This window comes from Schistocerca americana, chromosome 5 (assembly GCF_021461395.2).
Source record: "Schistocerca americana isolate TAMUIC-IGC-003095 chromosome 5, iqSchAmer2.1, whole genome shotgun sequence".
NCBI lineage: Eukaryota > Metazoa > Arthropoda > Insecta > Orthoptera > Acrididae > Schistocerca > Schistocerca americana.
In genome coordinates this window covers 218,686,378-218,709,893 of record NC_060123.1, presented here as the reverse complement: position 1 = coordinate 218,709,893, position 23,516 = coordinate 218,686,378, and the positions used below count along the sequence as shown (strand labels likewise).

At 41.2% G+C, this 23,516-nt stretch overlaps 1 protein-coding gene across 1 annotated transcript; it reads right to left on the bottom strand.

The window, feature by feature from the left end:
* Nucleotides 1-1,832: 1,832 nt before the first annotated feature.
* On the bottom strand, nucleotides 1,833-19,560 carry LOC124615436 (peroxiredoxin-6-like). Its single transcript, XM_047143322.1, has 4 exons — nucleotides 19,407-19,560; nucleotides 8,971-9,127; nucleotides 7,696-7,913; nucleotides 1,833-2,124 (listed from the first exon to the last, which is right to left on the bottom strand). Exons 1-4 carry the CDS (start codon nucleotides 19,487-19,489, stop codon nucleotides 1,920-1,922), a joined length of 663 nt encoding a protein of 220 aa, XP_046999278.1. The 5' UTR covers nucleotides 19,490-19,560; the 3' UTR covers nucleotides 1,833-1,919.
* Between the last annotated feature and the right edge of the window lie 3,956 nt (nucleotides 19,561-23,516).

Below are 23,516 nucleotides of genomic sequence, written 5' to 3'. Positions count from 1 at the left end.
TGATTTTGACCCTAAAGTTTTGGGACTGCTTGCATGTGTTAGAAACTACTAAACATCACTGTATAATATAACCACACTTTAGATAGTGAAACATATGATTATTATCAGTGTTTAACTCATCCTCATAGATGCTCATTAATAATCTCAATTCATCATGTAGTTTCAATATATGAGTAAGATGGACTTAACTCTGAAACATAGCACAGTGAACATCTCGTTGCTTTATCATCACTCCTAGAGTAAGTTGGTGCCAATAACTTCCATCTTGTAATTACTTTTTGGATAATTACTTAATCAATAGGGAAATTACTTCACTAGCTATTTTTTCTGTATCCTTATTATGCAGTCAGTAATTTCTGTTTTTCTGTTTCCTAAGGTGTAGTTAATTATACTGAAGAATTTTTATTTTGCTGGAGAATTTTATATTTGATATTTTGTAGTTCTATGTATTATAAAAATATCAACCTCACTAATATACCTTTCTGGATCTTTAACCTGTACTACATTAAACTATTAAGTTTCCTGATTATAGACATGTGTTTGGTTTTATGTGATAGAAGCAGTTTTAATTTCATTGTGTATAAATGTAATAATGAATACTATTGAAATTCAGCTCAAGAAAAGAAGAATCTGATTAATTAATATTTAAGACCGCATATGAACTGCCGTGAGGTACTAGTGACTTTTTGTTAATTATATTCTTGATGAAAATTGAAGTAAAATGAATTGTATGAAAAAGGCATATTTAAATATCAATACACTACAGTGTAGACTATATACAAAACCATGAAACAAGATGGAGTGACAGCTGTTTCATAGTATTGTTAGCAGTATCAAGTAAAGTATTTAGCGATTTGGACCATGAATAACACTTGCCACACAGTGACTGTAAATTGTCAAGAGTTGGTAAAGGCCTCCTTTAAGTCCATGGCGTGAATTCTTAATAAGTGTTGTGTGGCAACAAATCTTAATATGTGTTACAGGTCAGATAATCGTCCAACAAGATGCAGAGTTTTCAATATATGCCATTAAAAACAAATGTTGTCGCATATTTGATATTTTACTATTACAAACTTTTATTAGGAAATGCGAATTTATTGAAATGATATAATTCCAGCAGTAATTGAAAAGTGAACATTAAAATATTATTACAACCCCCTCCACAAAACACACCTCCTCGTGATAGTCTATTAAATATGTAGGCGCTACGTTGCAACGATTATTACAGCTCCCCATACACAATGCACCTCGTCATGATAGTCTATTTACTGAGTAGAGTTCCGCAACTACCCTCACCACAACCCTTCCAAAATGAGTCAGTAGAATTTATGCACACTTAATCGCTCATGTGCATGTTAGGTACTGCATAGGGTGGTAGAAGAATTGTAAGATTGAACCAGGAATGTTACCCAGGATGATGCCATGAATGCTGCACCTCATCATATAATGTAGTTAACAGAGAAACATTTTATGTCTTTTACAATCTGTAAGAATTCATATGGATGTGCCGAGGCGACAATTTTTCATAGCACTGAAGCTGAATCGCACTATTATATTGATGTGAGTGTGTAATGGGATAAATTGCTACAACCTGTGTGTCAATTCTCGTGACAATAAGAAGTAAATAAAGTGGTTCACTTGTGGTGCTGTAGGTGGTACTGTGTGAAAACATTGACAAAAATGGTCATTGATTTCGTTCCAGTATTTGAACAAATTATAAACTCCTCTAATGACTGAAGATGAGAGAGATTATCCACCCAGATCGCAGTTTTGAGTTTATGAAAGTCTCATCTTGATGCAATAGGCAGGTCTCAAAAGAGAAAATCAACATGTTATAGAGAAAATGAGAATTTTTATTATGGTATTAAAATGAAATACAAAAACTGTATGATGATATTTGTGACGAAATATTGAACATTTCAGTAGTCGGTGGTGGTGCGCACGTAGTTGTTGCCGGAGGGCATCGAGACGCGCTCGACGCCGCCAGGGAAGAGTTTGGGCAGGTCTTGGTCGGGCACGTGCGGCAGGATCATCACCTTGGTGCCGGGCGTCCAGTTGGCAGGAGTGGCCACCACCTTCAGCCGGTCCGTCAGCTGCAGGGAGTCGATCACGCGCAGCAGCTCACTGCAACATCAGAAAACACATAGAGAGACACACTCTTCACATTAACAGCTAAGATGCAAACATTGTGAGAAAGAAAAAAAAGTATGATGGACTAGGGGAACTATGCGTGAAGTTTAAATGGATTGTAAATCGTGATCTGGAGAAGTACGTGCAATGTAAGTGGATTACGAAGAGAAGGACCACCGTGGTTGGCAAAGAAATTCAGAAAAAGCTGAGGAAGTAAAGGCTGTTGCACTCTCGGTTCGAAAGAGACCGCGTCAAGGGCGACAGGCAAAGTAAGTAGTAATTTGTGCGGCTGTATAAAGGTCGATGCCCGCAGCATATAACTACCGCCTTCATTCCTTAGCAAAAGATCTTGCCAAAAACCCGAGAAAATTCTGTTTCTACGTAAAACTGATATGCAGGTCTAAGGCTCCTATCGAGTCACTCGTTGATGAGTTTGGTGCTGCAGTAGAAGTTAGCAATAGGAAAGTTGAAGGTTTAAATCACACATTTAGGAAATCGTCACGCAGGAGGATCGTATGAAATACCGTTGTTTGATGGTCACACGGACTCCCATATGGAAGACATAGTAAAAACATCCCTGGCAAAGATAAAGAGTTGAAAGCAAATAAGTCGACAGGTCCAGATGGAATCACAGTTCGGTTTTACAGAGCACTGGCCCCTTACTTACGCCGCATTTATCGCGAATCTCTCTCTCAGTTCAAAGACACAACCGACTGGAAAAAATGCAGATGACTCTTGTATACAAGAAGAGCAAAAGAAATACCAGAAAAATTGCGGACCCTTATCCTTAACATCCCATTGCTTCAGAATTCTTGACCACATTTTCAGTTTGAATATAATAAATTTCCTGGAGGTGGAAAAGCTTCTGTCCACAAATCAGCTCATGCGAAACTCAGCTTGCCCTTTTCTCACACGATATCCTGCGAAGGTCAGCAGGCAGATTCTATATTCCTGGATTTCTGAAAAGCATTTGTCACGGTGCCCCACTGCAGACTGTTAATGAAGGTACAGTACACTCTTTCACACAAAACCTGGCTGGCAGCCGGTCACCGCAGAATTTAGGGACGGATAAACTGGCCACGCTGATAATACTCAAAGTTTGGCTACCTTCACAATCTGGCAACACTGTGGGCTACTGTAGTTGCTGGATGAAATATTCAGTTCGAGTTGTTACGCCATGTCTATGCCCGTGGCCGCCGACTATATTTTATATCAAAGAGTTTTTCGAAGACCTAAGTATCAGAATGTAGTAGGTTGTGCTCGGCAGCGAGTGTCGCCTTCAGGAGTGCCCCAGGGAAGTGTGATAGTGCCGCTGTTATTTTCTATATACGTAAATGATCTGGCGGCTGGGGCAAGCAGCAATTTGTGGTTGTTTCCTGATGATACTGCGGTGTACGGGAACGTGTCATCGATGCGAGACTATAGAATGTTACAAGATGACGTAGACAAAATTCCTAGTTGATGTGACGAATGGCAGCTAACTCTAAAGGTAGAAAAATATCAGTTAATGAATATAAGAAGAAGAAACAAACCCACAACGTTCGTGTACACCATTAGTAGTGCGGTGCTTGACACAGTCACCTCCGTTAAATATTTAGACGTTAAGTTGCAAAGACACATGAAATGGAATGAGCTCGTAAGGATTGCAGTAGGGAAGGCGAATGGTTTACTGGGAAAATTTTAGGAAAGCGTGCTTCACCTGTAAAGGAGACCGAAAATAGGACACTACTGCGACCCATTCTTCAATATTGTTCGAGTGTTTGGGAATTGTACCAGGTGGGATTGAAGGAAGTTATCGAAGCAGTTCTGAGGCGGTCTGTTAGATTAGTTATCAGTAGTTCTGAACAACGAGCAAGTACCATGGAGTTGCTTCGGCAACTCAAATGAGAATCCCTGTAGGGAAGGCAACGTTCTTTCCCAGGAAATTCTACTGCCGTCGACGAACATTTGGCAACGGCCTTGACGCAGTGGATACACCGGTTCCCGTCAGATCACCGAAGTTAAGCGCTGTCTGGCGTGGCCGGCACTTGGATGGGTGACCATCCGAGCCACCAAGCGCTGTTGCCATTTTTCTGGGTGCACTCAGCCTCGTGATGCCAAATGAGGAGCTACTCGACCGAATAGTAGCGGCCGCGGTCAAAGAAAACCATCGTAACGACCGGGAGAGCGGTGTGCTGACCACACGCAGCTCCTATCCGCATCCTTATTGAGGGTGACACGGCGGTCGTTGGTCCCGGTGGGCCACTTGTGACTTGAACACCGAGTGCTTTCGACGAACATTTGGCGTAAGAACCAGGAAAATAATAGAAATTAGGGCTTATACAGAGCAATGAAGATAGTCGCTTCTCCATCGCTCTGTTTGCGAGTGGAACAGGAAAGGAAATGACGAGTTATGATACTGGGTACCCTCCACCACGCATCATATGGTAGCTTGCGGAGAATGTGTGTGGATGTGGACCTTTGTATAAATGCAGTTTAAGTATCATTTGGAGAATATTATCAACTACTGACTGCACTTTCACTTTAGTTAAAGTTTGGGGGTAGCAGTATTGCATGTATCATCCATTCTATTAAAGTGAGAAAGGAAGTCTCCGGTTGAGCAGTAGACAACTACTTCAACTGGACATACCCTCACTTGGCGACAGGAGGAAACATATAATGCAGTCAGGACCATTTCCGAACATAGTCGTTTTAGTGATCCAGCCATAACGTTGCACGGGTATATTGACTTCGAAATCTTTCAGCATGGTGCATTCACAGGTCAACGTTAAAGTGACCCTATACTCCATCATGTGCGTCTTTCTATGAGAGCATTCGCCGCGGACTTCATTTTTATGCATGACAATGCGCGTCCGTATCGAACCGTGCAGGCTCTTGGAACGAGGGGATATTCGGCGAATGGACTGGTCAGCCCCATCCTCCGACTTAAGTCTCGTCGATCACGTGTGGGATGCTATGAGGGTAAGTATTGCAATACGTCCGCTCTCACCAACGTGCATCCAACAGTTGTCAACCGCGCTGATGGAGGACTGGAACATCATACGTCAAGGACTCCTTACCAACATTGTGGCCAGCATGGGTGTACGTTACAGAGCATGTATTGCTGCCCGTGGTGAACACGCACCCTGTTAAGGACAACGTTCTGCCTTCTGTAATGTCCAAAGGACCATAATGGAGTGCAGTGACTTCAGTGTAATTATTGTCTTTGAATCAAAAGTGTCATTTCTATTCGCATCATTTTCTTACAGTTACCTTCTGTTCTATACTGTAGCAGATCATTCTATCTGTGGTCCAAGTTCCCCGAGATATGTTATTTGTCGGTGACTCATCATGCGAAAGTTACATTCGTCCTTAATTTCTGCACATCAGTCTATAATTCTAACAAAAATAAATTGTTATTTTACTAGTGTAATTACCTGAGTCACACATACACAATTCAAATTTAATTTAATTGACAAAAAGATCACTTCTTATGTCTTATATACACTGAAATATTTTTATTTTGTATATATCATACATTTCTTGAGAGTATAATATCTCTTGAACAACTACTTCTGGTCATCTGGAACCATTCTAAAACATCTGGAATATATATATGTAGAATCACAAGTGTAATAGTACCATCATGAAAACTAAATATTTCCAATAAGTTGAAACAATAACTAATCGCTGAAATGTTTTCAGTAAGCAAAATTTTCAGACTATAATATTGTTGTACATTACTCAACTTTCAAATGTTAGTAGCAGGATACGTCATTTTGCACCTACATATGTGCTTTTAATATAATATATTCCATGCCAACATGAGAATGGGCTTGTGGTCAGAGGTAGCTCTTAAATGAAAGTCATATTCTCTAGCAATGCAGTGTGGTCTAATATGAAACTGTTTTTTCAGTATTCTGGAACTTCAAAATACTTGTCTTAGAAACATTTTCAGTAATATCAGTTTTTTACCTACGATAGGTGAAATAATGTGAATCAATAACAATGTAATGCGAGATGTTGCTGTAGTTTAAAATGAACAGGCACATCTTCCTTTCATCCTTTTATGTTAAGTTTCATTTACTTGTGTATGAGATAATTACATGATTATATAAGAAAAATTATTTTTTTAATTTTCACATTTAAAATCCAAGCTGCTTTACCATATGTCGTAGGTGGCAAGGTACCCAGTGAACTTTATTCTTTACCCACCACAAAGTTCCACTTGAATAACTTGAATATCCTACATGGTTTACAAAAGTCTATTTTTACTCCTCTGTTTATTTCCTTGTCCATCCAGTCCTGTTTCACTGCACTAATTATAGCAGCTGATCAACTGGTTGTATCATTCCAGTATTAATTTGTGTTATTTTATTTTCAGTGTGTTAATTATACATTGTTTGAGCCTTAATGTAATTAGTTCTCTGTCATATTTTCGAGTTCGCTTATTAAGTTCTGTTCATTGTTGAAACTCTAGCAAACAGTTGAATGTCATCATCGAAATAAAGGTAGGTCAGTGTTTTACATGTACAAGACTTTTTACATCACATTTAAACAATCATATAGCAAACAGTTGAATGTCATCATAGAATTAAAGGTAGGTCAGTGTTTTACACGTACAAGACTTATTACATCACATTTAAACAATCATAAATGTAAGTAGCAATTATAGGAACATAAAACTGACTTGTGTGTGTGCGTGTAAGAGACGAGAGAGAAGAGAGAGAGAGAGAGAGACAGAGAGTGTCTGTGTGTGATGTCAGTTGGAATAACATGAGAAAAATTTTGCAGTATAACATCGCTGTGTATTAAACTGAAAGCAAAGCATTTATGAATGTGTCATTTTAAGTTCCAAGTTCTTTATATATTTTTTAAGGCGTGGAGATATGCTGATGCCTTCTCTCAAACTGTTGATGTGCGTTCAGCTCAGTATATGTTTTCATCGATTATCAATCCTGAACCCTTCACTCAGTGTGTGTTTGACCCTTCATAATAAAAGATGTCATATATTCCTGAATGTAGGGCTGATGAGCCTAGAATAACTTACCACGACTGTTTGGATTTTGGATTTATTGAGTGTTAACCCATATTCTGTGCCCTTTTGGATAATGTGCATAGGTCAGCAATGACATTCGTCGAGTTAATTAATTTACAGTTAAATATCATTGGGAGCTATCAACATACACTTTGTATTTACACTGGGACAGAACTGATGACACGACTTTGGCAGAAGAGTATCATGCCTAATACTGAACCCTGTGGGACACTTGTACTACCTGTCCAATACAACTTGATGGTCCCCAATACGCCTTTATTTGAGACGACAGTTAATAACGAAACGAGGAAAAAACTTAGGCTGCCAAGTTAGGCAAGTAAAATTTGGAAGTGAACGGTATCTGAAGCTTTGTTAAAATCTAAAAACCTCATGATAGTCGTCTCATGCCTTTAGGCCAATCACATGACTTGTACTGTTCATTACAAAGCTTTGTGCAGCCGCAGGTGAAAACATCTCACTCACTCTTACTGATGAATGTACCCTGTAATGGATGTTGGTTACGTAAATAGCTGAGTAGCGACACTCACTCGACGTTGCGGCCGCAGGACGCGGGGTACACCATGGAGAGGCGCAGCCGGTTGTCCGGCCCGATGACGTACATGGCCCTCACCGTCATCGCCTTCTCCACGTTGTCCTTGTCGCGCTCGTCGATCATGTCCAGCTTGACGGCCAGCTCGCGCGTCTCGTCGGACACGATGGGGTACGGGAAGTCGCCGGGAATGTCCTTGCAGTACGACTTGATGTCCTGTGGACAGATTGGTTATATTCTTATATTTCTTATTAGCTATATTCTCAAATAGACAATAGTTGAACTCAACTGTTCAAAAAACGTATTTACATGGTCGGATGATTATAAGGCAATACATCTGTGTAATCCACTCTCTCTGTAACAAACTTATACTTTTTCTTTTAGAACCGCAGCAATATTACTGAAAACCTCCACTAGTCTCAAACTACAATCATTTATCTGAACTACCTACATCAATAAATAAAGATTATTTCAACAAAATAATATCTAAAACATGAATGCATATAAAACCTCACACGGAATTCGAATTATTTTATTTTATGTAATGAACACTTGTTCCCCAAAAAATTTTCTCTTAAGATGCCAATGAATGAAATTATGCAAAATATATTAACTACTTGAGTTAGCTATTTTTCTTACAACAACCTGACTCAACCTAGACATTTTAGCATATCTATTAAATGGCATTTCCATTTTAATTTTCCTTCAATATATCCGCCTATATCTTCAAATTTTCTCTGTGTTTACAATATCTTGCTGATAAAACAGTCAGAGTTAGCATTACATTTCTACCAATAGAAAATTGGATATGCTGTATTTTTTGTTATTTTATATGGTGAAAGCATGCTCGTTTATTGAGAAGAAACAATTACTTTTCAACATTATGTGTTATTTGCGCCTCGTTGCTTCTATTTTCGGCTTGGCAACAGTACTTTTATCATCTGCAAAGAGAACTAATTCTGGTTGTAATTCATATAAAATTAATAGTTCACATCGATCAAGAACAACAGTGGATCTAGAAACAAATCCTGCGGACGATAAGACTACCACCTCTGAATTACTTCAACTGTAAAATATAGCTCTCCGCATATTTTTATTAGAAAATAACTAAACATGGTCTGTGGTGTACCACGTATTTATAAAAACGTTTTTTGTCTAGAGCAATAAGATTATTGACAACTGTGTTGGATAAGACACGGAGAGAGACATCTTACAAGCCCCTCAATCTGTTATTCGTTTACAGCCAGAAAAAAAAATTATGTGGCTTACTCACATTGACCCAGTCGACATGGTCTTTCAGTTTGTCGCAGGACAGCGCCAGAAGTTTGACTCCGCGCTTCTGGAACTCCGGGTTGTGGACAGCGATGCGGCCCAGCTCTGTGGTACACACCGGTGTGAAGTCTGCCGGGTGGGAGAACAGAACGCACCACCTGCGGAACGAGAATCACGTCAGCAGTAAGTCGCAAAACATGATGACCGATTCCACCGGTCGGGGATCGGAAAACAACAATGCGAAGAAAACAATAAATATTAATCTTCAGTACGAGACTTAAACATGCGAATTTCACAGAGCCTTTGAAGCAAACAAACATAGTAGTTTGGTTTTATTTATTATTATCTGATTACCCAGCATTTCTTGGTTACTCATTTATCTGACACTTATGTTGGAAAGTGAAAAGTAATCGACGGTGTCTATAGTGTAAAAATAAACTTTAAATTGCAGAAGTCAGAAAAAGGATTTTTTTTTTACAAGTTCATCGAAATATTAATATTCTCTAAGACCAAAAATACGATGCAGTACGAGCACATTCTCAAATAGGGACAGAATGTGTAATGTGCATGTAAAGTCAAATAAATGATTACATTTTCAGAAAAATTGGATGATTTATTCAACAGAAAGTGCTTCACAAATTGACCAAGATAATAACGTGATGGCCCACCTCCAGCCCTTGCCAAAGCAGTTATTCTGTTTGGCATTGATTGAGCCGTTGTCTGTCCTTCTGACGGAAATCGTGCCAAATGCTGGCCAATTGGGGCGTTAAATCGTCAAAACGCCGAGCTAGTTGGAGGGCCTTGCCCATAATGCTCTAATCGTTTGTAATTGGGGAGAGATCCGGCGACCTTGCTGGCAAGGTAGGGTTTGGCAAGCACGAAGAAAAAGCAGTAGAAACTATCACCGGATGTGGACGGGCATTATCTTGCTGAAATGTAAGCCCAGGATAGGTTGCCATGACGGGCTAGCAAACGAGGCGTAAAATACCGTGACGAACCTCTGTGCTGTAAGGGTGGCGCAGATGACTACCAGAGGCGTCTCCAGACATATCTTCGTTGGTCATCATGGCTCTACTCCGGTCAATGAGATTCCAGGTCGAAGACATGTACGGAGACGCCCGGGACGGCTGAGGAATATCAACCTGACTGCGCCCACCACACGGCCCAACAACCAGGAATTATGGTCCGGGGTGCCATTTCTTTTCAGAGCAGGACGCCTCTGGTTGTCATTAGTGGCACCTTCACAGCACAACGGTACCTCGAATATGCTACTCCCCGTTTTGCTGCCCTTCATGGAAAGCCATCTCGGGCTTACAATTCAGCAAGATAATGGCCGCCCGCACACGGTGAGAGTTTCTACTGCTTGTCTTCGTGCTTGCCAACCCTACATTGACCAGAAATGTTGCTGGATGTCTCCCCAGTTGAAAACGCTAGGAGCTTCATGGGCAGGACTAGATAGGGATTTTGACGATCTAACGCGCAAATTAGACATAATTTGGTATTATATCCCTCAGGAGGACACCCAACAAATCTGCAATGAATAACGGCTGAATAAGGGGCAGAGGTGGGCCAACCCATTACTGACTTGCCCAATTTGTGAGAGTCTTTCTCTTGCATAAATCATCCAATTTTTCTGAAATTGTAATCATTTGTTTATCTATATATGTAATCACATTTGCCGATTTCCGTCCCATTCGGACAATTCATATGTGTTGCGTTGTTTATTTTTATCTTAGAGTGTGTAACAAAAACGAGAATATATAGGGTCTTTGGAGAGTAATAGAGAATATTTTAGGAAGTGGTAGTGGAGACTAACTCGAATAACATATTCCATATGACAAGAGCAACAAATTATTGGTTACAGAGACACAGCTGGTTACAGAGATAAGTTTTCATTTCGCGCGTTGGGACTTCATTTTGTCGGATTTATTTGCCGATTGCCATTTTCCTTTTTAAACTGACGATATAAAGCAGTGTTTCAGTATACACAACTACTCTTTTTAGATTTTGATTGTGATTTGTTGGCTAACTCTACTGTATGAGTAAAATGTTCTTAGGTTTCCAGCGGCGTCAGGTGGTTAAAATGTCACCAGCTTTCTACAAAGCACTTCTTAGCCATTGTCAAACAGAATGACCGCTGACGGGCTGCTGGTATGCCTCCAAATGCCGGCTGTGACGTCACTGGTGCTCACGGCATCGTCACACATACGCAGACTCTGCGTGTGCTGCATCCGCATCAAAATCGCGATGGCTGGATCCCGAGCCCTGCTGACCTGCAGACCTTATCGTTTATTAAGGGTGTTATCAGTGATTGTTATTTCGGTGGCTTCTTTAATCACGTAATCCCAGAAGCCTTTAATGCTAGCCACGAAGAAGTTGTGTCACCTTTGGCGAAACTTGTTACGTGACACTCACTAAAAAAATTGTTACGTGACACTCACAAATAAAAAACTAACGTCCTCCATCAGTCCTACCTGATAACGACCCCGCACTGCGCAGCAGTACTCCAGAAGAATACGGATAAGCGTAGTGCGGGTAGATTTGTTGCATCTCCTGAGTGCTCTTGACAATAGAAAACAGTCTCTAATTCGCCTTCCCCACAACATTTTTTATGTGATCGTTGCAAATCAAGTTGCTTGTAATTGTAATTCCTAGATATATAGTGGAATCGACAAACTTTAAACTTCAGTGCTTTATCGTGTAACCGAAATTTAACAGATTCCTTTTAGTACTCATGTGGAGGACCTAACACTTTTCATTGTTTAGAGTCGATATCTTGTCTAAATCATTTTGCTATTGGTTTTGATCTTTACTACACGCTAAACGACAGCATCATCTCCAAACAGTCCATAAGCGCCGATCAAAAAGTATCCATTTGAGGTCGTTGCTACAGGCAACGTGGCGTGCATACGGATGCGGGTATATAAACACCAAAACGTAGGTAAGTGATTAGTGTGGCATCGTCTTCCCGTCGTGCGTGCGATACAAGCGGAAATATGAACTATGACACCATTATTACCCAATGAGTCCAAACAGGACCAACGTGCTGTTATTCTTTTCTCGGTTGCCGAAGACCAAACACCGATAGATATCCATCGGAGAATGGAGAATATGTATGGGGCAGCACGTTTATCGAAAGCCACCGTTGTGAAATGGTGCGCCAAGCGGTGCTGCTGCTTCATGGTAACGCACCTCTCCGTATCGCAAAATTTCGTAACGCAGAAGTTACGCCAACTCAAGCGCTGGACACCCGACCTATAGTCCTGATCTCTCCACGTGCGTTTATCACGCTTGTGGTACTGTAAACGAGGCCTTGAGGACTTGAGGAGCCGACAATTCTGTCGCTTAATGAAATGCAACTAGCGGCTACGAACTTCTTCACGCAGCAGGACACGGTGTTCCACCAAACGGGTACCTTCAAACCTGGTGCGCCGGTGAGACGATTGCCTCATTGCTCACGGCGATTTTTCCTGATTGGCATACCGATCCTGGACTGTACGGCCTTCGAACGTGAACTGTTTGATCGTCTCTTATAAGAGGGCTGCTCAGATTATCTCCTAAATTGCTTATGTATGAAGATTCGCAACAGCAGAGAGCCTATAACATTTACCAGGAGAACGCCAGAAATCGCTTCTATTTTTACCAATGACTTCCCATCAATTACTACGAACTGTAACCTTTGACTGGAAACCACGGATCCAGTCGCACAACTCTGAGACGATACTCCGTAGGCACGCAGTCTGATTAGAAGCCGCTTTCAGGAAGGATCAAAAGCCTTGTGCAAACATAGAAATGTGGAATCAATTTAAGATCCCCTGTCGATAGCACTCATTACTCTTTAAAGTCAGTACCGCCATAGACTTTTTTTTATTTACAGTGCTACATTTACACGATCATGATTTCGGCTTCAAAGTGCCATTATCAAGTGTTTTAAGTGTTATAAGTGTCTAAGATGGCATACTCTCGTATTTAAAATACAGTATTAGAAACATTGTCTAAGGATCGATATTTCTGGTAAGCCTACTGCTTTGTTTTATCACTGAGTACGCCATCTTGACTCAAGATGCTATTCTCAGTGATAAAACAAAGCAGTAGGCTTTACCAGAAATATCGACCCTTAAATAATGTTTCTAATAGTGTATTTTAAATACGACAGTATGCCATCTTAGGCACTGTATAACACTTAAAACACTTGATAATGGCACTTTGAAGCCGACATCATGATCGTGTAAATGTAGCACTGCAAATAAAAAAGTCTAATGGCGGTACTGACTTTAAAGAAATATTTGACTGTGGCCCCACATTTTGAAAAAAAATATTAACCCATTACTTCGTGCGAATAAAGAGCCAGTTGTGTTTTTGCCAAAAACGATATCTTCTGAATCCGCCTATGAACAACCTCAAGGAGTTTCAGACGCTATTCACTCACGATTTATATATATTGTGAACACTAACGGCACTGTAACAGTCCAAAAGTAATTCTTAAAGGTCGATTTTGTCCCATGGTCATCAGGTCTGCTTTTCCTGTTTTTCCCTTGTAGATAAGTCCACATCGTCTTCTACGCTCTTGGCACCTGTTAGGCGTTACTTCATGATGCGCAAAAAAAACACGTGCAGGCTGAGTACACAAGGAGGGGACGCTCTCCAGCGAAGCTGGCGAACCGGTTACGTAAGAGGTCGGCCACGAGCACACCGTCCAAGGCCGCGTCGTATCGCTGTTGTCAGGCGCTTTGGCGGGCGTGGCTTAGTAATATTAGGGTGGCACTCTCTGGCACTTTTTTACGTAATTTTTCTATGGTTGCTCACTCCCCTGCGCTGCCAAGCTCCCCTCCGACACCACGGCACAAATTTTATACAACTCCATGTCAAAACGAGTTGTGTAAAGAGGGAAAGGAAATCGCCTCAGCCTCCGAAATCGGAAAATTCAGTTAAAAGGAAGAACCTCAACTTCTCAAAAGCCGGCCGCGGTGGCCGTGCGGTTCTGGCGCTGCAGTCCGGAACCGCGGGACTGCTACGGTCGCAGGTTCGAATCCTGCCTCGGGCATGGGCGTGTGTGATGTCCTTAGGTTAGTTAAGTTTAAGTAGTTCTAAGTTCTAGGGGACTTATGACCTAAGATATTAAGTCCCATAGTGCTCAGAGACATTTGAACCATTTGAACTTCTCAAAATATTAGTTCTGAATGATAAATTAATTGAGGAGCGCTGGAACAAAAACCGATAAATCCGCATTTGCTGTTAATACAGAAAGTAACAAATAGTGATCTCTAAATGGCTCCATAAGCTATAAAAAGAAGAAACACACCATAAAATACTTGATGTCGCGTTGTGCTGAAAATTATTTTGTGGCAGCATGTATTATTACTCCCGTATCTCCCCCCTACAGTTCAAACACGCGAATACAGCAAAAGTGGATTTATTGGGTTTTGTTCCGGCGCTCCTGAATTCTTAACCTCAACTAGACAGATTGTTTATCTCGGTCGGTATGACTGAATTCTATGTCACTACGGTTCGGTACCACAACACAGACGCAGAGCACATAGCGAGCCAGTCCGTTCCTGTTTACTGTTCAACCTGGATCACATTATTTATCTTTCATGTAGAAAAGAAAGCTGTGGTTGTAGCAAGTGCAATGTTTAGTCTTCCTTCATGGGAAATAGTAATTTGATCCAGTATTACACACTTGAAATAAATGGAAGTGCAATGCCACCAATCAAACAAACATGTATGGTTTTCTTTTGCTTCTTGTTAATATGTAAATTAACTGTTATGTAAATTTCACACTGACTGTACGGAAAGCAATGATTGATTGACAAACAGCACTATTTCCGGCACAGGAGGTGAGAAACCGCACACCACAATTTTGTATCGACAATGGAGGCAGCTACACAAACATGCTGAAGCACAGTTAGAAGTTCATAAACGAAAAGACTGAGAAGTCGTGTTTAAAGACATGAAGATGCAGCACATGGTAATTCTTTGAAGATAACTAATATTGAAGAATGCACTTTTTTGTCAATGTACGGCTGAAAGGTCAACACGTTACGCATGGAATCGGTCACCAGTTATTTACGAAAGGGAAAAGACCTGTTGAGCGATCAGTTGTAGTTATAAAAAGGCGAGAGCGAATCGAGTACTAACTTTAACAGTTCACTAGTTTGCGTATTTTGTACTCAAAAATTTTCTACAAAAGAGAATTTATAAATAAAAGAGAAATCCACCACTCATTTAATGCTGGTAATTTTACTTCTATTTCGCTAGTTTCATTTACTATAGAAAAAAGCAGACAAATGTTGTCTATGAACAATCGCTGAGTGAAATATCCACTCCAACGTTATGTCCCAGGTTATTGACACAAGAGCATAAAATACTAGTAGTTTTACGAATTCGTTTCTTTTTACAGAAAACTTTTGGAGAAAGCAATATTGTATTCACCTTGCAATCATCGGGGAAACGAAATTATTCTCAGGCGGGTTTTTGAGGAAAAAACGACATGCAGGAAAACACGCGGGAGACTGTCACAGTTTTTCACATTTTCTCAGCGATATTTCCTTCGAAGAAATATATCCCTCCAGTCAACGAGTTAGCAAATGTTGAAGAAAGAAGTTTCGATAACATGTTGGAGTATATAGTGCCAGTCCAAACCACAAATTCTTCTCTTTCTACTGAAAGTGACTGATTTCGATTATCTTAACCATCATCTGATTAACATTAATTTACTCTTAGAACATGAGTCGGTGACGACTATCTTCGGTAGAACACAGCGACTGCGGGCAACGGCACCTCATGTGCTCAGGGAAAATTCATCTTTGTCAGGTGAAGCTTATGGTAACCGAAATCGGCCACCATCACTGCAAAGAAAAGAAACTGTGATTTGGTCTGTTACTGTTGATTCTTATGCCAACATTGAAGATTGGGAACTGCATCACGAAATACGCAGCTGTACTTATTTTTGTTTTGACAGTCGATTTTAATCAAAGTCTGACCATTCTTGGATCATCTTTGCGACAGAGGAACATTTTACGAAGGTTGGAACTTAAATAGTGGCAACTATTTATGCACAACCGATACACAAAAGTTACATGTATGCACCTGTTACTGTCCTTCAAAGTAGTCACCAGCGTTGTGTAGAACCCGTTGCAAGCGACGTGGAAGGCGTTAGTACACCGATGGCAGAGCCTATTCTGTTGATGGTGCGAATGGAGCGGTCTAAAGTTATGTTGATTCTCGTGTACGACTGTGATGGTGTTACACTAGCGCATTACGTTCCTCCATAGCAGACCGGCAATGCACTTTTCGTTTTTGGAGCATCACCTGCGACCAGCTTTGCGAAAGAAACAGCGACACTTTCTGCCCCCAACCATCATTTTGCACAATGCGAGGGCGCATACAGTGCAAGCTATGGCTGCTCTGTTCGGTCGATGTTACTGGGAAGTACTGTACCATCCACCATACTCCCCGGACTTAAGTCCTTGTGACTTTGATTTGATTCCGAAGATGAAGGAACCACCGCATTCGCTGCAGAACTGTTCCAGAGATTCAACAGGCAGTAGACCGCTCCATTTGCACCATCAACAGAAGAGGCTCTGCTAACGGTATACCACGCCTTCCACATCGCTGGCAACCGGTTCTACACTACGCTGGTGACTACTTTCAAAGACAGTAACAGGGGCAAACATGTAACTCTTTTGTATCGGTTGTGAATAAATAGTTGCCACTATTTAGGTTCCAGCCCTCGAATGTCAAGCGCACACTATAATGGTGCGCAGTGCCGCATAAAACATTTTTAGCAAGACATGCATTACGCTCAGAACGTCATTTAAGTATACAACCAATATATGATAATTACAAAACACGCATTTAATTGTGCATTTCAGAACTGTAAACAACAATCAAAATCTTAAAATGCTCCATTTTGGTAAGATCTGTTACTGCAGTTGTCAAATGCACAGTTAAATACGTCTTTTGCAAGCATATTCTTTGTATACATGCGTGATAACATGTGTAATGCAGTTATAGCCACTGTGTAGAATTATTCTTGCACTTGATACATAGTTGAAGAGTGCAAATTTCAAACGTTTTAAGGTCTATTTTTTCATAAAGAGCGTTGTTAGTACTTTCGTGTTCCCGGTGTCACGAATATTTCTACCGTTAATGAACGGCACGCAGTTAATGCATCAAAGATTCTAACACGATGCCACAGAACTTACTCAAACACAACAACCTTATAGAACATAGTAAACGATAAAAGTGATGCACATCTGCTACAGCATTTCTGTCCGAGACGAAGTTGATTCGTGCAGCTCGTCTTTTAGTCCTCGACACAATATAATTACCTGTGGAGTTAATGCCATCCGCCAACTGGAACGCCAGTAATGGCTAGAACTTTGCGTTATGACAGTTAATAAGAGATACAGTTCAGATTCTTGAAAAAGCTATCTCTCTAACGTAAAGGGAAAAAATCTGAAAATATTTGACATGTTTGTACTGTCATGAAGTTGTTCCTCTGTTGCGTCATATACCAAGCGAAAACACAATCAAGGCCTACAGTCTACCTAAGAATCTATAAAATGTCCTACCACGATAACAGTAGAAATTTATGACGGAAATTAACGGATTATTTGCTCATTAGTGTCTGATTATGCCGGTCACTGGCCTTCGCTAGACCTTGGGAGACCTGAAGAACATATACTTGGGAGACCTGAAGAACATATATCGATTTAAAACATGATAAAATTATTCTTTGAGTAGATCATTCTGAGGATGCAAAAGGAGATCAACAACTTTCACAGAGAATTTGGTGACGTGATATTCACATTATACTTAAAGATTATTTTGTTAGTTAATTTACAAAAAATTAACACTGTGATTATTCATAGGTGAATAAAAACTGGATAAGTATTTAAACTGGAGAATGCTGTTAGTATCAGTGTGCGTATTCAGCAGCTACATTTGAATAAAGAACTGCTTCAAAATTGGATCTGAGACACAGACAGACACTATTACAGACCCTGGACGCAAAGATTTTCTTTTTTTGGGGGGGGGGGGGGAGAGGGGGGGCGGGGGACGTTCATTGGCAAAATTAAAGCCCTACGAGAGTTTATGTTCCCGTTAGGTGAAAATGGCTTTAATATGCATGTAACTTCCGTTGTTTCCACTTTTCAGTGCCTTGTCTTAGAACCCAAAGCGAGCAAGTAACGGAAACAATTGGTGTTTTTAGGTCACTAGCTTGGCTCTCAATGTAAACACAAAGCCACAATATCAGCGCGCTACGTTACGAATATTCCAGGTTGAAAAAGTTAAAAATGCTCCTATACATTCAAAATAAGTAAAAGAAACGACAAAACAGATTTACAACTTCTGCCTTTTTTTGTTTATTTAGCAAATGTACAAATGAGGGATTCATGTTTAAAACAGAAATGCAAATGTACCTCAGACTTCCGTTCGAACACGCTGAGGACGGCCATACACATGTTTTGAACAACAAAACTGTAACAAAAACATGTAGAAACGGTAACAGAAAGCGCATATTATTCAGCAGGAGGTACAGCAAAGTCACAGCCACCTCGAGGACCAGTTCATAAACCAATGGTGGAAAAAAATGTGTTGCGAATAATTTCAGACATAACGTCTATGTACCTACAGCAACTGGTTCTCAAAAACTAGTCAAGCAATATACGTAACCACTTTTTATTTGTTTTTTGTGACAGGTTTTCGGTTAAATAACTATCTTCAGACCAAATTTTCTGCGGTGAAGTGATAGAGTTGCAATAAGTCTGGAGATGGCCATTAGCGGAAACTGGTCACCAACCCAACAAGAATATATGAAAAGGTATTTCGTCTGTTTGCAGATCAATTTTCAATGGCCATAGGCCGAAAAGACGAGAATACATCAGACGACTATGTGTGAATGCTTGGGTTAAACAGAAGCTCTCTCATCAGTACCTCACGAAATAACGAGGTGTGACACATGGGTGATAATTTGTTCATGGCGGCATTACACACGACACACCAATCGGTGCTGCTCGACAAGAGCGGGCTGTGTGCCGGCACTGGGTTACACCCACTCCTTTTCTCTCTCTCTCTCTCTCTCTCTCCCTCTCTCTCACACACACACACACACATATACATACACATACACGCAAATCATATCAAATCAGAGTCATTTACATTTAAGACACAATACATTCGCATTACAAGAAGGGAAGCTACCTATATGCTTGCAGAAAGAAGTCTTTGCACAACAAGTGGTTCAAAACCACCTCGGGATCTCCCTGTCTACAATGGCGTACAGAAATGTTCAGGCGAGGTTATTGGCCTATTCACAGAATGAAAGGAACAATTTGTAACACTAAAAGACAAGCAGAAGGTTATCATCATAATGTTACAAACAAAACGAAGAGTAAATTTACCACAAACGGTAGATAAATAAATACTCACGAGTCCCCTTTCCACTTGTAGAAGTCCAGCGGCCCCTGCGTGGAGGGCGCCGTGAAGTTTGGTACGATGCTCTCGAGCTTCATGTTGTAGCGGCGGCAACTGTTGTGCGTCTCTGAACAAGTGACTGGCGGCTGCTGGCCCACCGCCTACTTATGTAAGTAGGCGGAGAGGAGTTGGGTGGGAGGAGAGAGAGAGAGAGAGACGGACAGAGAGAAGACTGCAAAGTCAGCAGCGCTCAGCTTTGCTCTTTCACTCGCACAGTCCCGGTCGCTCTCTGTCTCACACCGTGACTCGGCAGCTGCCGAAGTCTGGCCGATAACCAGCAATGTTGGAAGCCGTTATCTGCACTCCAAATACACGCCCACTGCCAGCATGGAATTCGAGGTTCATGCAGTGACGTCCTTCTTTACGACTGGCGTGAATGTAATGTGTAATGATGTCTGTTGAAGTGCAACGTAGATCCAGCAGGTTCTCGTACAGAGTATACACAGTACCCGTCTCCAACATCCGATAAATGATTCGAAACAAGACTTTTGGCTTGTATTACTGTCCAAAGAGCCGAGGAGTCTTCTTTGGATTAATACTATGCAAGATTACACAGAATGAAACTAAACTAAACGGATAAAACTTCGACGTGAGACCTGACTTTCTACCGGCGTATACCATGTTCAAATAACTTAGGGGAATGCAGCCGGGTGACGTCGTCGATAAACGCTGATATTTCGACACATGACCACCCTCTCATTTTCAAGGAAAAACTGCAGCAAGTAAGCCTTGTGCAAGAAAATTTAAAACCTCGGTTTGTAGAGCAACACACACACAAGCACACACAAACTGTAAACTCTAGCGCCACCACACAACCAAAGATGGCCGACGGCAGAAGTAATCGGTAGTGAAAATTTCTAAACAATGGGTGAGGTAGCATTAACTCTAGCCCTCTGTTTTTTGACAGGGGAGGAAGTAGTTTTCCATACATAATTCAAGCAAGAACATCGATCTTTATTTACAAGGTTACTTGCTAATTTAATTTCACCTGCTTCCTTAAAACCACTATCCCAGTAGATGTACGTGGATGCCAGAATCTCCATGTTGTTATATTCTATAGGACGACTGTTGCCAAGAAAGTGTTCTACAATAGCCGATAATGCTCGGCTGTTGTAAGCGTATGTGACGCCTATTCTCAGTACACCGGTCCTGCGCGGTCCTAATTGTCTGACCAATGTATGACATGCCATAATTGCAAGAACACGGTAGACGTCCGCCTTACATAAACCAAGGTCCTCTTTAACGGAACCTAAAGGGACCCTCATCTCAGATAGAGGTCGGAATACTCATTTCACATCACATTTCCGCAAAATACGATCCATCTTATTGGAAATGCTCCCAATGTACGGCATAAAGGGCATAAATCTTGGAGCTAACTCGATATTATCGTCACTCACACGGCTCAGCGTGAAGGACTATTTCGTACCTTATATGAAGATGGTAGGGTCCGAAAGAACAGACACCATCGGTGACCATGCAGCTCTCTTAGAATGAAAATATAACGAAATCAAGACCCTAAGCTGTCGACAGGCGTTGATATACATCAACGGTTACAATTGAAAATCTGTGCCCTGACCGGGACTCGAACCCGGGATCTCCTGCTTACATGGCAGACGCTCTATCCATGTGAGCCACCGAGGACACAGAGAATAATGCGACTGCAGGGATTCATCCCTTACACGCTCCCCGTGAGACCCACATTCCCATCTTAGTGTCGACACACTACATTCGTAGTGTCCCTGCCCATTACACTCATTACTTGCGGAGACAATCTTACCGAGTCCCGGCAATGCCTGTGCATCCAGCACAGAAGAAGATGGTCAATTGCCGGTTAGCCTTTGCTATATATGAAGATAGTATCTGTTCTCTCGGACATGTCCGAAAGAACAGATACCATCGGTGCAAGGGATAAATCCCTGCAGTCGCACTATCATCTTTGCCCTCGGTGGCTCAGATGAATAGAGCGTCTGCCCTGTAAGCAGGAGATCCCGGGTTCGAGTCCCGATCGGGGCACACATTTTCAACCGTCCCCGTTGATGTACATCAATGCATGTCGACAGCTTAGGGTCTTGATTTCATTATCATGTGATTTCGTACCTTAGTTCACAGGCCCATGTCATTTCAGACCCTGAGAGTTTATCAACTGACCTTGGCCGCAGATCCCGTTGCCTCCCTGGGGACCCACCCCCTCCCCCTCCCGGCCGCTTTCACTGCACAAAACTGGGAGGACACTCCCTCACCCCCTCACCCTCCCTTCACACGCTTTCCGCATTCCTTATGCCAGACCCTCTTGTCACCGCTAACCACGACCCGCAAACATCGGTCGGCAGCCTCCTCGGGCAATCAACACCCGAACGCACCAAGCTGCATATTGCACATGCGAATGTCCAGTCTCTGCCAGCTCACTTCGACGAGTTCAAATATATATTTCAAACTGCTGATATACACGTAATACTTTTGTCAGAGACTTGGCTCAAACCAAGTATTCCTACAACTTCCGTAAACCTAGATGGCTATATCTTTCTCAGGCACGACAGATGCAACAGACGAGGGGGTGGAGTAGGGGCGTTAACTCTGTCCCTCTGTTTTTTGACAAAGGAGAGAGAGCAGTATTCTACGCAGAATTTAAACAAAAATCTCCATCTTTATTTACAAGTTTACTTGCTAATTTAATTTCACCTGCTTCCTTAATAATACCATCCCAATAGCTGAAAGTGCATGCCAGAATCTTTGTGTTGTTACATTACATAAGGTAACCAGGGCCCAGACAACGTTTTGCAATAGCCGATCTGCTCGAAAGCATGTCTGGCGCTTATTCTCAGTACAACGGTCCTCCACAGTCCCAGTAGTCTGACCAATGTGTGACTACAAAAACACGATAGACACCCACCTTACACAAACCAAGGTCATCTTAAATGGAACCCAAAATGACCCTGATATTAGATGGAGGTCGGAAAACGCATTTCACATCACATTTCCGCAAAACACGATCCATCTTGTTGCTTCCAGCGTACAGCAAAAAGAGCGTAAACGCTGGTGCCAACTCATTATAATCGTCACTCGTAAGTCGCACTGTTGGTCGATAGCGCAACGCATGTCTGGTCTGCCTTTCGCTATATCTGTTCTGACAAGAGGTAACCTCAAAATGGATTATTTATTTATTTTTATTTATTTAACCTGATCAGATTAGGGCCATCAGGCCCTCTCTTACATGCAGTATTTCACACATCAGAGTTACCTCATGACAATAGTTTAAATGAGAAAATTAGATTACTCTAGTGACAATATGAATAAAGAGTAGTGACTAAGACCTAATAAAGTAAATGCGGCAGTATTTCTACAACAGGTGCTATACATACAGATTATGATAAAAGCAATAATAATAACAGTAAAAAAAAGTCAAATAATAATGATAAACATGACTAAGACCTAATAAAGTAAATGCTGGCAGTATTTTACAACAGGTGCTGTACATACGGATTACGATAAAAGCAATAATAATAACAGTAAAAAAAAGTCAAATAATAATGATAAACATGACTAAGACCTAATAAAGTAAATGCTGGCAGTATTTTACAACAGGTGCTATACATACAGGTCATGATAAAAGCAATAATAATAACAGTAAAAAATCAAATAATAATGATAAACATGAGAAAAATTGGCAATAGTAATGAAGATTTGTGCAGATGTACATTAATATCTTGGTGTGTAAAGTAGGTGTTTACTAGTGTAGCGAGTTTTGGGGAAGGGAGATTTAAGGAGGGGGAAAGAGGGAAGTAATGAGGTGAAGTGCATTCATGTACAGAGGAAGGCATTACTGTTGCTTAAGTAGATACGTCATTAACTGTTTTTTGAAGCCGGACATGTTTTTAAGTTCTCTAACATAACGAGGGAGGTTATTCCATAGTCGGGTTCCTGCTACTGTAAAGGACTTGGAGAAGGTGACTGAGCGATGCAGTGGAACAGAGAGGATTTTATTATAATGGGAACGTGTGTTTCTGTCATGTTGTTCCGACATGAGCGTTAGGGACGAGGAGAGATATGAGGGACAGTGTACATTTA

Coding starts and splice junctions, on each gene's coding strand:
- LOC124615436 (XM_047143322.1), bottom strand. CDS start 19,489: ATGAAGCTCGAGAGCATCGTACCAAACTTCACGGCGCCCTCCACGCAG. Junction 9,128..19,406: donor TACAAGTGGAAAGGGGACTC/GTGAGTATTTAT, acceptor CTCGTTCCGCAG/GTGGTGCGTTCTGTTCTCCC. Junction 2,125..7,695: donor TCCTGCGGCCGCAACGTCGA/GTGAGTGTCGCT, acceptor CTGATGTTGCAG/TGAGCTGCTGCGCGTGATCG.